Source organism: Eublepharis macularius, chromosome 11 (assembly GCF_028583425.1).
Source record: "Eublepharis macularius isolate TG4126 chromosome 11, MPM_Emac_v1.0, whole genome shotgun sequence".
NCBI lineage: Eukaryota > Metazoa > Chordata > Lepidosauria > Squamata > Eublepharidae > Eublepharis > Eublepharis macularius.
This window is the reverse complement of record NC_072800.1, coordinates 87,454,684-87,469,505: the sequence shown is the minus strand read 5'-3', so window position 1 is coordinate 87,469,505 and position 14,822 is coordinate 87,454,684. Positions and strand designations below refer to the sequence as shown.

At 45.7% G+C, this 14,822-nt stretch overlaps 1 protein-coding gene across 3 annotated transcripts in view; it reads right to left on the bottom strand.

Annotated features, from left to right (window-relative positions):
• The window catches only part of LOC129337981 (mitogen-activated protein kinase kinase kinase 3-like), a 138,238-nt gene that overhangs the window by 31,526 nt on the left and 91,890 nt on the right, over nt 1-14,822 (bottom strand). For all 3 annotated transcript variants that reach the window (XM_054992013.1, XM_054992015.1, XM_054992014.1), the window contains one exon: nt 557-600. In XM_054992013.1, coding sequence (XP_054847988.1) covers nt 557-600 — 44 coding nt within the window. The remainder of the gene's footprint in view (nt 1-556; nt 601-14,822) is intronic.

The window sequence follows — 14,822 nt, the reverse complement described above, 5'->3', positions numbered from 1 at the left end:
CCAAAGTCTAGGTCAGGGCCGTATTATTAATAAGGCTGACTAAGTCAAAGCCTAGGTCAGGGCCATATTATTAATAAGGCTGATTAGGCCGAAGCCTAGGTCAGGGCGATATTATTAATAAGGCTGATTAGGCCGAAGCCTAGGTCACACCCAGATTATTCCTAAGGCTGACTAGGCCGAAGCCTAGGTCAGGGCCATATTATTAATAGGGCTGATTAGGCCGAAGCCTAGGTCAGGGCCATATTATTCCTAAGGCTGACTAGGCCGAAGCCTAGGTCAGGGCCATATTATTCCTAAGGCCGACTAGGCCGAAGCCTAGATCAGGGCCATATTATTCCTAAGGCTGACTAGGCCGAAGCCTAGATCAGGGCCATATTATTCCTAAGGCTGACTAGGCCGAAGCCTAGGGGCCCTGCAGGGACTAGGGGCCCATCGATTGTTTTTTCTGAGGCAAACCTTCACATAAATTACAATTAAACAATGAAAGAATGGAGTATGCTTTTTTAGGATTTAACAAAGTCTAGCAGCAACCATTATCAAAATTCCAGGGTTGTACCTTTTCTCTCCATCATGTTCAAATTTGATCCTGGCATTCCGCAACTGGAGAAGAAAAAGAGAGAGAGAGAGAGAGAGAGAGAGAGAGAGAGAGAGAGAGAGAACTGTTAGCTACAGAGCTGGTGTAGGGCAGGGGCTAGGAGAATGAGCTCAGAAAGCTCCTGGTTCGAATCTCACCTCTGCCATGAGCTCACTAGGAGTCCATAAGCAAGCCATTCTCTCACAGTTCCATCTGCAACAGGGGGATAAGAATTCTGACCTACCTTACAGGGTTGTTGCAAGGATCCCACAAGAAATTATCATGAACACTCTTAAGTGCTATATCAAGGCCAAGATGATTTATTAATTATGTGCGTGTATAAATTTTTGCACTGAGGACAGAGGTGGTTTATACAGTGGCCGTCATACACAGCCTGGTGCAGTGTTTGACAGTGGAGGGGAGGGTCACAAGTCACACACACGTGCAGTAAGACTTCCAAGATGTGCAATGGGAAAAGTTGCCAAGACTAACAGTACAATCCTAAACAGAGTTGCTCCCGTCTAAGCCCATTGATTTCAATGGGCTTAGACTGGAATAACTCTGTTTAGGATTGCACTGTAAGAAGCGCAAATTGTAAGGAAGGCCTGTACTGTTTTTCTACAGTGGGAAAAAGTGAGAGCCAGTATATATAGCCCATTTCCCCAAAATGGGAAAGTGCTCACGTGTGGCTTCCCAGCCTGAAATCAAGAAGAAACATTCTCTGCCCTGTTCACTAGCGAAGTGATGCGATAGATTTATTGTCATTATTAGCCACAGGCCGTCACAAAATTAAAAACAAAAAACAAAGACATGCGTCATCTAAAAACTGTACATCCAGTATCATAGCTAGAAAAATTAAAATAAACTGCTCAAGGAATCACACCAGTCATACAAATACCGCATTCAAGGAAGCCTTGGGTCGGGTCTTCCGGGCTGCTAATGCAAAATGTGAAACTCTGTAGGATGCACAACTGTCGCTGTCTGCTAACAGGAACACAATTTTCTCCGTTTCTGGGTATGCAGCTGTGGCAGGTAAAATTCCGGCCCGAAATTTAATTCTGGGTGCATTATACAGCGGGCAGGAGCCCCGTAGTGCAGAGTGGTAAGCTGCAGTACTGCAGCCCAAGCTCTGCTCACGACCTGAGTTCGATCCTGGTGGAAGCTGGGTTCAAGTCACCGGCTGAAGGTTGACTCAGCCTTCCATCCTTCCAAGGTCGGTAAAATGAGTACCCAGTTTCCTGGGGGTAAAGTGTAGATGACTGGGGAAGGCAATGGCAAACCACCCCGTAACAAAAACTCTGCCAAGAAAACGTCGTGATGTGACATTCCCCCGTGGGTCAGTAATGACTCGGTGCTTGCACAAGGGACTACCTTTACCTTTACCCCTTATATAGCGAGCAATATAATAGACAGTGAAGAAGTTTCTCCATTGCTCACTAGCAAAAACGTATTTCTCAATAAACCACAGCATTGCAGTTCCATAACCAACCGGCACAAGAACAGGCCCGGAGATTTTGCCCCACTGTTCCAAAGGCAGATTTGTTTGTTCATTTATTTATTTATTTATTGCCTTCCTCCGCTAAGCTCAGGGTGGACCTTATGCTTCCCCCTTGCTTTAATCCTGACAACAACCCTGTAGGGGAAGTTCTGTAGACAAGGAGACAAGAGGCAGTGACTAGCCAGAGCTCATTCAGTGAGCTTCAGGGCAGAAGGAGAATTTGAACCCAGCTCGAGCCCGACTTGCATCCCGGAGTACAAAATGGGCCAATGAAAGAATTGGGCTGGAGCGCCTGAGTGCTGCTATTAATAGATGTGCCGTTTTAAAAAAGAAACGCAAAAATACATCACAATCTCATCTTTCTCCCTCCCTTCCTTTCCTTTCAGAATGGAAACACACACACAAACTCACACATTCACTGTCCTGGAGCAAGCACAGCTTGGAAAGATTAGCTACACACGGATGGTATCGAAAAAGGAGAATTCCTAGAGGAGCAAGCGAGTGACGCCTCTTCCTGAAAACTCTCCTTATCTTTCGCTGGAGCTTTACCCAGACCATGAGCGGCAGTTTCCATACTCCCATCCTAAATAGCTGAAGAGGTGTTGTTTAACAGAGAGAATGTGAGCTATCATGGTAGAGGCTTTTTGGGCTTTAAAAATCTACATTTACACTGGCAAAATACACAGTGAATGCATAAGAAGTGGCTAAGCTGGGCCGATTCCAGACGACTAACCTGAAGGCGCTGCATGCCGCCATGTTCCGGATCGCGACGGGGAATCGCACGAGTTTGGTGCGACATTGCGCCAAACTCGTGCGAGAAAACGCGATATTTCGCGTTTTCCCTGTCGCGATCCGGAACATGGCGGCATGCAGCGCCTTCAGGTTAGTCGTCTGGAATCGGCCCTGGTTGCCACTTACTTTTGCATGCCTACATTCCCACACAGCCTTTCAAGCACAGAACTCTTTCTCCCTAGTTTGAGGTGTGTTGGTCTTCACAGCAAACCCAGACATGACACAAGGTCTGTATAACGTAATATTAAGCCCAAAAGCAGGGGAAAGAGGAGTTCTTTACCTATGTATGTCCATAGGGAAAGGGGCATTTCACAGGGGTTATTTCCTAGCTGTGAACATATGAGACTGCCTTATATTCTCTATGGTGGCTCCTGCCCTGTAGAACAGCCTAGCTTTCTGCAAATGATGCAAAACTGGATTCAAAAAGGCTTTTGTATTGTAGAGAGGGGTCTCAGTTGCTCCACTATTGAGTTAGGGATCTTAGACTTCACCCACAGACTTCGCCTTATGTACTCTCTGTTGCTTTAAATATGTGCTCTTATGTCAGCCCTAGAATTGCTTATGTTCTGTTTCAGCATTTCTTCAACTCCGTATTGGATTCTTGCTAATGTTATGTCTTTGTTAACTTATAATAATAACAACAACAACATTCGATTTATAAACCGCCCTTCAGGATAACTTAACACCCACTCAAAGCGGTTTACAAAGTATGTTATTACTATCCTCTCGACAATCACCCTGTGAGGTGGGTGGGGCTGAGAGAGCTCTGAGAGAGCTGTGACTGACCCAAGGACACCCAGCTGGCTTCAAGCGGAGGAGGGGGGAATCAAACCTGGCTCTCCATATTAGCGTCCTGCTGCTCTTAACCACTACACCAAACTGGCGCTCACAATAAACTTGTGTTTATTTACCCTATGGCATTGTTTATGAAATTGTCCTTGATACTGACTGTACTAATCTTACACTGGGTAATCCTCCTTGAGTCTCAGTGGGAAAGGCGGACTATAAATGATATAAACAAACAAACAAACAAATAAAACACCACATCAAACCATCATTTCATCTAGCTCCTCTAGATCTCAGGTAATCTCTTTGTCAAATCTGCACCAAATCTGGCTTTGAGAGCCAGTTTGGTGTAGTGGCATGGGACTCTAATCTGGAGAGCCAGGTTTGATTCCCCACTCCTCCGCTTGAAGCCAGCTGGGTGACCTTGGGCTAGTCACAGTTCTCTGGAGCTCTCTCAGCCCCACCTACCCCACAGGGTGTTTTGTTGTGGGCAGGGGTCATTTTGTAGAAAAAGAGCTGGAGGAACTCATTAGCGTAACTCATTAGCATATGCCATGCCTCTTGCCATCACCAGAAGTGTGTCATTAGCGTAACTTATTTGCATATGCCACACACCCTGACATCACCTATCCTGGCTGTTTTGGACCCAATTCTGGACATTCAGGGCCAAAATTGGGCCCAAAATGGCAAAAAGGAGCTGAAAATGCCTGAAAAGAGGCCCAAAACGGTCAGGATCGGGCCGCTGCCGAGTGGGACAGTGATCCACCACCTGTCAGAGGCCCGATCTGGGCCGTTTCGGCCCCAAACCAGGCTGAAACGGGCCCAAAATTGCCGAGAGTCAGGTGGGCAGGGCCACCTGATATGTGACCTCTTTGGGGAACTGCCAGAACTGCGTTCCTGTGCGTTCCCCCTCGAAATGAGCCCTGGTTGTGGGGATAATAATAACATACCACTCTGAGTGGGCATTAAGTTGTCCTGAAGGGCATTATATAAATCGAATGTTATTATTATTATTTGTCCATATCTATTTCCTGAGATCTTTAACTGGGTACACCAAGGATTGAACCTGGGACCTTTCGCACTGAAGGCATACACTCCACCACAGAGAGCCACAGCCTCTCCAGAATGCTGGTTTTCATTTTCAGCATTGATGACAAGTTGAAAGGCTGCAGGTTCCCTGAGCACAGTCTCTTCCTTTTCCCTCTCACTCAATTTTCTGACTGTACATCTCTGGCTTTGTGGCTATGGAGAAGAAAGCAGGCAGGCACGACAGTCAATGTAAAGATGTGGAAAATGGTGCCTATGACGCATTCACTTAAGCATCCGCTCTGGGTGATTCACTATTCCTTCCTACAAAGTCCACCTTTCAAGCCAAACTTGGGCATATAAAGGTTGGCAGAGCAGTCAGGTAACATTTTAATGGATTTTTTTTTAAAAGAAAAAATTATTTGCACAGCTGAGTCACAGCCAAGATGCAACATGCCTGTGCCAGGGTAACTATATGTCATGTTCAACATAACAAAGTTACTAACAGTTTCTCTACACAAGAAATCTTACACGGGGATGCTCAAGTGACTCACTTTCTGTGTGGTCTTATATTCAAGTGTACTCTGTCTCCCTAGCCGTGAAGTGTATCCACAATGGGAGAACAAGTGTAAGATCTTTCACGTGATCCTCTTCGTGTAAGAAAAATCACAGCCGTTACAATCCTCCCTGGATGTACCCGCCAATCGCAATATGAAGTGGTACAGTCATTCCTTGATCTAATCTCCAACCAGTCTCCAGAACTGTACCATTTCAGACTGCAGTTGGAGATTATGTGCTTGAATTTTCTTCTTCCCGCCAGGTATAGAAGTCCTATATGAACATACAAAGCTTCTTTACACCAGTGTAGAACTTGGTGCATCTAATTCAGTTCAGCATTGCCTACCTCTCCATATTCAGCAGGCAGAGACTAATCTTTGTTAACATCCTGCTACTACCTAAAGATTTTTAAACTGGAGATGCAGAGATTGAATATTATTTATTTACTTCATTTATACCTCCCCGTTTCTCCCCAATGGAGAGCCAAAACGGCTTACACTTTTCCTCCTTTTATCCTGTGATGTGGGTTAGACTGAGAGCCGAACTACACAAGACGAATCGCACATGAACAACACACAAACGGACTTACACTTGTCTCCCCATTGCTTTCCTGTACACTCGCTAGCGCGGCCAGACTGCACTTGACCCATGTCCGTGTTGGCATGGGTTTCTTCTGTGCTCCTCCAAGACGCAGGAATGGTATCCCATCATGCACTGCCAGTTTGTGCATGCTTAAACCATCCCCTGCAACCATCCTCTGTGCCCTATTGCCTTTCTGTGCAGGAAGAGGGAAGCGGAAGCAAAACAGAATCACCACTCTGCAACGGCGACTTGATGATATTGACCGCAGACACTCGCCAGTGCGACTACACGTAAACTGCTTTTTTTGCCGACACGTGCACAGAGCACAGCCACGAACACAAGTTCACCGGGGGTAAAAGAGACACGGGAAGGTACAGAAAAATAACAAATCTGGCCACTCGCATAGACTCGTGTAATTCGTCTCGTCTAGTTCGGCTCTGAGACAGTATCATTGGGCCACCCAGCAAGCTTCCATGGCAGAGTGGAGATTCAAACCTGGGTCTCCCAGATGCTAGTCTATACTGCACTGGCTCTCAACATGCAACACGTGTGCATGGAGTATTCGAATACCAGAAGCGGCATCCTCAAGCCTAGGATGTCCTTGATAGTGTCTGAAAACCTAAAGGGTGCATATTCAACAGATGTTCATAATCTATTAGGATTTACTAGTTGCAGAAATCTGAACTGTACAGTGAGGAGAATGTGGTTTTCTGAGCAAGAGAGACAGAATGCCCACTTGCCACCTCCAAGATATGATGCCAGTTTTTTTAAATTTTTATTTTTTATTTTTGCTGATCAGAACAACTCTGTTTAGGAACAACTTGTTGCTGGAAATCGAAGAGGGGAAAAATAATGACTGCATCCTTTTACTCCGGCCCGAACAATAACAACAACAGTGACTTCCACTGGCTGGAGGCCAAAGGAAACAGACCGCCTGCCTCACATAACAGTGTGCTTGGCGGGCGAGGAGAGAAAGGCAGGCCGGTCAAATGCTCCAGAAAGCCTGTGCCTGTGCTGGCCTCACCTTCCCCTGCTCTCCAAAGTCAAGATAAAAACAGCTCTTGGAAAAAGAAGCTGAAAGATCATTTTCTGTGGGGAGGAGTGGAGAGCAAACGGAAAATCGAGCAGAGGGTAATATTGTTAAGAGAAATACTCTTCATTCCTCTTTACCCAATTTGTCCCTGAAATCCAAGATTCGGTTTCTTTCCCCCTTTTTTAGGAATTTGGAGTTGAATCAATTCTGTTTTGATCAAAGAGAACTTTGAAGAGAGGAGGAGCAAGAAGGAAGGTTCTGCAAAATCACAGAACTCCACTCTGTAGATGCTCAGAAGCAAACAAACCTTCTTATACTCTTGCTAAGGCATCTGTTAGAAGAGAAGGACTCAGTGCTGTCCCTTTACTCAGGTTTCAGAGGGGGATAAACCAAAGAGTAAGAAAGATAGAGATGTCAGGGCACTCTGTTTAGTGCTCTGACCATCCTTTGATATGTAGATTGCTATCCTCAGGATTTCCTCCTCCTGACTTCTTCCCTCTCTCCTCTTCTCTTCCTGGCTTTGCTCCAGGCACCATCTCTCTCTCCTTCTCCTCCCTCCATCTTGGAAGCATGGATGCAGGGCTTGTCCTAGCATCCATGCCTATCCTTAGACTAGATAGGTAGTTAGAATCTGTCTCTCCTCCTTTCCTATCAGAGTATGGAGTTTCTATAATAAAGAACTCTTATTTCCTTTCTAAATATAAACAAGTGTATGCTTTGTTATTTTCTCTCCTGCACACACACCAGCCAGCAGAACCAGCTCACAACCACCTATAATCACGCTTCCTCTGCTAAACAATAGACTCTGCTAATGACCCAAACATGGAATTCTTTAATTAGGTTTCTGGGGCCAACATACGATTTATTTATCAGCAGCACCATCCTGCGGTGTGCAACATAAAACAGCTGCAAGGGCTGAAATTACAAAAGGACGCCTTGATTTCTCTGCAAAAAGAAATCAAAGAGAAATGAAGATGTCAGACACTTTGGGCTGGGGAGAAAGGCAGGATACAAATGAAGTAAATAAACAGATTCACAAACCTCATGTTATGCAGCTAATATTTTAAAAAATTAGGTCCCACATCTTTCAAAATTGAGGAAAGCAGGAATTAATAAAAAAAGAGTCGTTATCCATACTGCTGTGCTGATGTGGTAAAGACGCATGTTGATGCAAACATGAAGGGGCAGGTCGGTCATACTGGAGGACATGGATCAAACAGGAGGGGTAGATCAAATAGAAGCAAACCAACCCAGAGTTGAATCCAATGCAGCTCCTCTAGAGGAAAAGATCTGCGCGCACACTCTCCTGAACACACAAGATTACTTCCCAAGCAAATGCTTACAGGCCAATAATCTCCTTCCTGCCGGAGGCATCATGGAAGGATAAACAGAGTCTGTTGCGAGCATGTGAAGGCCTTGCCAAATAATGGTTTAGGTGGGTGTACAGCAGCAGGGCTCCTCGTTGGTACACAGGGCAATTAGAAATGTCCTCAGACATAACGTTCAAGCTAGAACATCTTGTTAAAGGGTGATGAAATTCCATCATTGAGCACGAACGGATACTTCCTGGAGAGACGCTGGAAGACTTGGGCGTAGCCGAAGCTCTCAGGAGAGTATGTTGGCAGAGCCAAGGTCTGTGTGGATCAGGGAAAGAGAGGCGTCTACCACCCCACAGGAAGGCAGATGTGTTAGGACAAATTAGATCTGTGGGCCTGAGAAGAGGGTAGAAATGGAGTATGCTTTCTATTAAATATCAGGAGGCCAGGAAAACACACATATTCCCCAATGATATAAGTGTCAAGCACAAAGAAAGACTGGGGTCCTGTCTCCATAACAGAGAGACATATGGAAAGTGCAGCATTTGTCATATGTGCTCCAGTCCCACATCCCATGTTTGATATAACTATTAATGAGCCCTATTCCTCTCTGCGACTGGTCACCTAAAAAGCCCCACGGGAGAAGATAACCGGGTGCCCCAGCACTGGCTTGGGGAAAGTCCAGGCGACTCCAAGGGAGTCCTTTAACTAAAGTGCCCCCATCCTAAGGTTGTTTCCACATGTCCTTATAGGGATGGCCCACTCATGGAATGCTAGCAGCTTTTCCCAAGGATTCCAGACATCTCCGTTTGCAAAACGGTCACAGGCTGCTTGGTTTCTGGTTTTTCGGCACTTTTTCTGGGACCGCAGGAAAGTCCAGTTCTCAAAAAACGGAAACCAAATAGCCTGTGACTGTTTTGCAAATGGAGACGTCTGGAATCCTGGAGGAAAGCCGCCAGCATGCTGTGAGTGGGCCGTTCCTATAAAGACATGTGGAAATGGCTTAAGTGTGCTTATTAAGAAGCCCATGGGTTTCTATGGATGGCCTTTTGTATGTAGAACCTGCCTTCTGCTTCCAGAAGGGCTTAAATGCACATCAGAAAAGCGGGACTAGATCTACTCAATGTTCTTCCACTTGGGTAAAAATCTTTTGCAGTGCATGAGACTTCACAAAAGTCTGCGGGAAAGCTCTGGGTTCACCGCCTTTTAAGAACTGATAATGCTTTCTAAATTTAGAAAGAAGGAGCTGAATGAAAATTACAATGAAGGAATGGTATGTAGGTGAGAGGAGAGGGGGCCATAGCTCAGTGGTAGAGCATCTGTTTGGGGAGAAGGTCTCAGGTTCAATCTCCAGTTAAAGGAATTAGTAGGTGATGCAAAAGAACTCTTCCTGAGACCTTGGATAGTTGCTGCCAATCTGAGAGCTAAACTACAAGAGACGAATTACACGAGGATGCTCACTTGAAGGGAGTCGCAACGTTAGCCGGGAAGCCGAGTTTTAAAAGACAGTTCGGAAGGCTTTGTCAATTTCTCCTCTCTACAGAGCCCGCAAAGATCTCTCCTTAGAAGGTTTGTTAATTTCCTCTTCGCCTCCCCAAGGCTCTGTCAGTTTCACGTCCCTTTGTAGGAGGCAAGGAGGAAATAAACAAACCCTCTGAGGAGTGATCTTTGCCTCTGTTTAGGGGAGGAATTGACAGAGCCTTCCGATCTGTATTTTAAAACTTGGCGTCCTCCCCAGAAAATTTCAATCAGTAATATTCGGCCATCTTCCGCTGAGTATTTCAGAGATGGTTTCAATTCTTTTTTAATGTATACTACTATACCTCTTTTCTTAGTTGGGTCTGCAGATATAAAGACACCCCCCAGGTTTTTTTTGCATTGTAGATAGTGCTGATCTTTCTTTCTAATATGGGTTTCTTGTAGACATGTAATATCTGCATTTAATGTTTTCAATTGTTTGAGAGTTTTCTTTCTTTTCCCTGGTGAGTTTAATCCGTTAATATTGGTTGAAAAGATTTTTATTGGTTTCTGCTCCATTTCATGTGAGCGTCCTCATGTAATTCGTCACTCGTAGTTTAGCTCTGAGTGGACAATTCCGATGAACCAGTGGTCTGATTTGGCATAAGGCAATTTCGTATTTACATATGTATACATATAAACAGCACTTCAATTCATTTAAAACAAAAGGTGGACAAGCCATACAAAGTGATGGAGGGCAGAGGACAGAATCAACACGGCAATAACTTGAAAGTGGTGGTGAAGAGTGCCCTCAAGTCGTAGCTGACTTATGGCGACCCCCGGTGGGGTTTTCAAGGCAAGAGACTAACAGAGGCGGTTTGCCGTTGCCTGCCTCTGCAAACCTGGTCTTCGCTGGAGGTCTCCCATCCAATTACTAACCTAGGCCAACCTTGCTTAGCTTCTGAGATATGACAACTGGTAAGTGCGGCTGTCTTTTACTGCTTGATGGTGAGAGGATGTGGGGATCATAGCGCTGCTAAGTTTTGATTGTGAAATTAATAATAATAATAATAACAACAACATTCAATTTATATACCACCCTTCAGGACAACTTAACACCCACTCAGAGCGGTTTACAAAGTATGTTATTATTATCCCCACAAACAGACACCCTGTGAGGTGGGTGGAGCTGAGAGAGCTCTGAAAGAGCTGTGACTAGCCAAGGTCACCCAGCTGGCTTCAAGTGGAGGAGTGGGGAATCAAACCTGGTTCTCCAGATTAGAGTCCTGCACTCTTAACCACTACACCAACATGAGGATTTGGGGGTATTGCCTGGGGAGGGCGTGGTTTAGGGAGGGGAGAGACTTCAACGAAGTATAATGCCATCCAGCCCACCCTCCAAAGAAGCTGTTTTCTTCAGGGGAATTGATGTCTGTACTCCGGATGTCTGTTGTAATTCCAGTAGAACTCCAGGTCCTGTCTGGAGGCTGGCAATTCTATGGGATCACCGTGTAGGAATAAAAATTGCAGCAACTGCTGTGTTAATGGATGCATGCACACCAATACGCACACCTCAAACCTCTGCCTAACTTTCATTACGGATTTCAGAAAAGCCGTCAGGCTGGCTGCTTTTGATTAGAAGGAAATTGTTGGGAAATTGAGGGGGGAAAATAACATCAAAAAGGGTCTCTGAATGAGGTGGATCAAGAACTCATGGAGCGGTCCCCGAAGAAAAGGCTGCTGTTTATAATAAAATGCAGTGAGCAGTTAAAGACTTGAGGCATGCCTGAACTGAAGACGTGGAATGGAGCATTTTCTGAGAAGAGCCTCCTTTGAGGGGAGTATGGAGACAAGAGAACCACCACAAAAAGGTTGTGATGCATTCTGGGAAGCAGAGAGCAGAAAAGCTGAGGCTGAGAGGAAACGATGGGTGGAAAGTTAGGCCCATCTTCACGCCAGCCTTTCCCAGGTCTCAGGAGCAGGAAGCAGCCCTCAGATATTAGGGACCACTCCCCACATGGATACTGGGTGGCTCACCAGTCCACCCAAAATACGTTCCATGCAATGACATGTTACAGGAGCACATGGAATCTTTTCAGGCAGAAAAAGCCACTTCCAGGAGCAAACTCACAAAGCCACCTTTATACGGAGTCTAAGAGCCAAGCTACAAGTGACGCCTTACCCAGGTTGGACACTTGTCAGCTTCCCTCAAGTTTTGATGGGAAATGTAGGCGTCCTGGTTTTACAGCTTGGCTCTCCATTACAGCTGCAAGATGCCTACATTTCCCATCAAAACATGAGGGAAGCTGACAAGTGTCCAACCTGTGTCAGGCGTCACTTGTAGCTTGACTCTAATTCTTGGTCAATCTAGGTCAGCCCCATCTCTGATTGGCAGGAGCTCTCTAAGGTCTCAGGTGGGGGTCTTTCACATCACCTACTACTTGATCTGGGGAGGTCGGACCTGGGACTTTGTGTATGCCAAGGAGATGCTCTACCACTGAAAGCCAAGCTAGAAGTGACGCCTGACACTAGTTGGACACTTGTCAGCTTCCCTCAAGTTTTGATGGGAAATGTAGGCAGCTTGGCGGAATGTTGGACAAGTGACAGTTGAAAAGTCCATTGGACAGCAGTTGGAAAGCCAAGCTGCAAGACCAGGATGCCTACATTTCCCATCAAAACTTGAGGGAAGCTGACAAGTGTCCAACTAGTGTCAGGCGTCGCTTGTAGTTTGGCCCTGAGTTACAGCCTCTCCCTGCAGACAGCATCTATCTTTGCTTGACCATACCAGTCCATGGACCCACACCAGGGGCTGGACCACTGAAAAAGACCTTACCAAAGCTGGACAGCAACTGGCTGGGTTCAATCTAAGCAGCCCCTTGGGCCTGATCAGCAGTGAGAACAGGCACAAACTTACCTGTAACCTCCTCCCACACCACTGCCAGCTATGCCAAAGCCGATCAACCCTGCAATGTACAGATGTGAGCCCTCAAGAGGTAGTTTCTCCCCCTGTATGGGAGGGGCCTCGCTTAGGTCTTGTTTTGTGTGTGTTTGTGTGTGTGTGTGTTGTAATCTTCCAGAGTTTGTCTTGGTATTCTCCGTCTCTAACTGTTATCTCCCCATTCGAAAAGCACCTTTAAGACTAACCAACTTTATGTAGCATAAGCTTTTGAGAATCACAGTTCTTTTCTTCAGATGCATCGTCAGCTTTCAAGAACGACAGCTCTCTTCGTCAGATGCATCATCAGCTTTCAAGAATGACAGCTCTCTTCGTCAGATGCATCGGTTCTCAAAAGCTGATGATGCTTCTGACGAAGAGAGCTGTGGTTCTCAAAAGCTGATGAGGCGTCTGACGAAGAGAGCTGTGGTTCTTGAAAGATGACGATACATCTGACGAAGAGAGCTGCCATTCTCGAAAACTGACAATGCATCTGATGAAGAGAGCTGCCATTCTCGAAAGCTGACAATGCATCTGATGAAGAGAGCTGCCATTCTCGAAAGCTGACAATGCATCTGATGAAGAGAGCTGCCATTCTCAAAAGCTGACAATGCATCTGATGAAGAGAGCTGCCATTCTCGAAAGCTGACAATGCACCTGACAAAGAGAGCTGTGGTTCTTGAAAGCTGATGATGCATCTGATGAAGAGAGCTGTGGTTCTCGAAAGCTGACAATACATCTGACGAAGAGAGCTGCCATTCTCGAAAGCTGACGATGCATCTGATGAAGAGAGCTGCCATTCTCGAAAGCTGACAATGCATCTGACAAAGAGAGCTGTCGTTCTGGAAAGCTTATGCTACAGTAAAGCTGGTTAGTCTTAAAGGAGCTACTGGACTCTTTTCGATTTTGCTACTACAGACTAACACGGCTAACTCCTCTGGATTTATCTCCCCATTGGAACCAATAAAGAGACCTGGCACTGAAGATACTGGATTCTCCTGTGTTCAGGCTACTGAGCAGGTGACCAGACAGATAAGCTTACTCTTCTCTACCACGCCTTAGCGAATATTACCAACCCTATGGGGGTACCACCAGCACCACGGGTCTTCAGTTCTGCTTGCTCCTGGCTACCGGTAGCCTTCCAGTGGAGGAGCCTCCCAGGAAGTTTTTCTGATAAGTTAACGGGCCAACTCACCCTGTGCCTTTAACCGCAGGAGAATTTTCCAAGGTTTTTAGGCTGTGATCACGTTCAGCTCCATATTTTGAAAAGCATCAGCTGGTGATCTCTGAACTATTGGGACAAGCCAGTCTAAATTCTTTTCTTCTTGTCACCTGCAAAATGCAGTTGTCCCAAAGATATATGTGCACATGTGTGTGTGTATTGGATGGTGCAGAGTTTCCGGATACAGGATTTGGGCTGTTTTGGATAAAGGAGCCAGAGACCACTCTTCAGCTCAGTATACCATAGAATCATAGAGGTGGAAGGGTCCATCCAGAGACCATCTAGTCCAACCCCCTGCCCAGTGCAGCATCAGCCTAAAGCATCTCTGACAAGTATTCATCCAGCCTCTTCTTGAAAACTGTCATCGAAGGAGAGCTCACCACCTCCCTAGGCAGCTGATTCCACCTTTGAACTACTCTGACCGTGAAAAAGTTCTTCCTAATATCCAGCCGGTCCATCTTCATGCTAGTTTGACAAGAGCAGTTTCATCTGTCCATTTCTATGGGCATCTTGCGTTTCCTCTACTGGGCCCCTGAACGGTCCTGATAAATCCTTACTAATGAACTGTTGCAACTGTTTATAGGGAAGAATATGCCAACATAACAACTCAGCCAGAAAAAACACACAGCAAAGACACATCCTAAAGAGCTCTTGCACGCCTGTGTGTTTTCTCCATTTTTCACAACAACCCTGAAACATTGCTTAGGCAGTTATAGTAGGCATCAAGTGCTTTTTGTAGGTGAAGAAATATTTGAACTCAAGTTTCCCAAGAACAAGTGCCAACATTTCTCTGCTATACCACACTGGCTGGCAGTAGGGCTAGGCAGAAAGCTGCAGATAGGGATGAGGGACGAGCGTTGGAGCACCCGCATTGACTGCTGAAGGTTTGGGATTCAGTCGCCAGATCTGTCCTCTAACTACCCTGCAAAAAATTTAGACATATTGCATATGGGGTATGTTTCTACCCAAAGCCAAACTCCAATCCATATTGTGGTAGAAACATTCTCATAAAAACAAAGATGTTTGCAGTATTATGATGCAC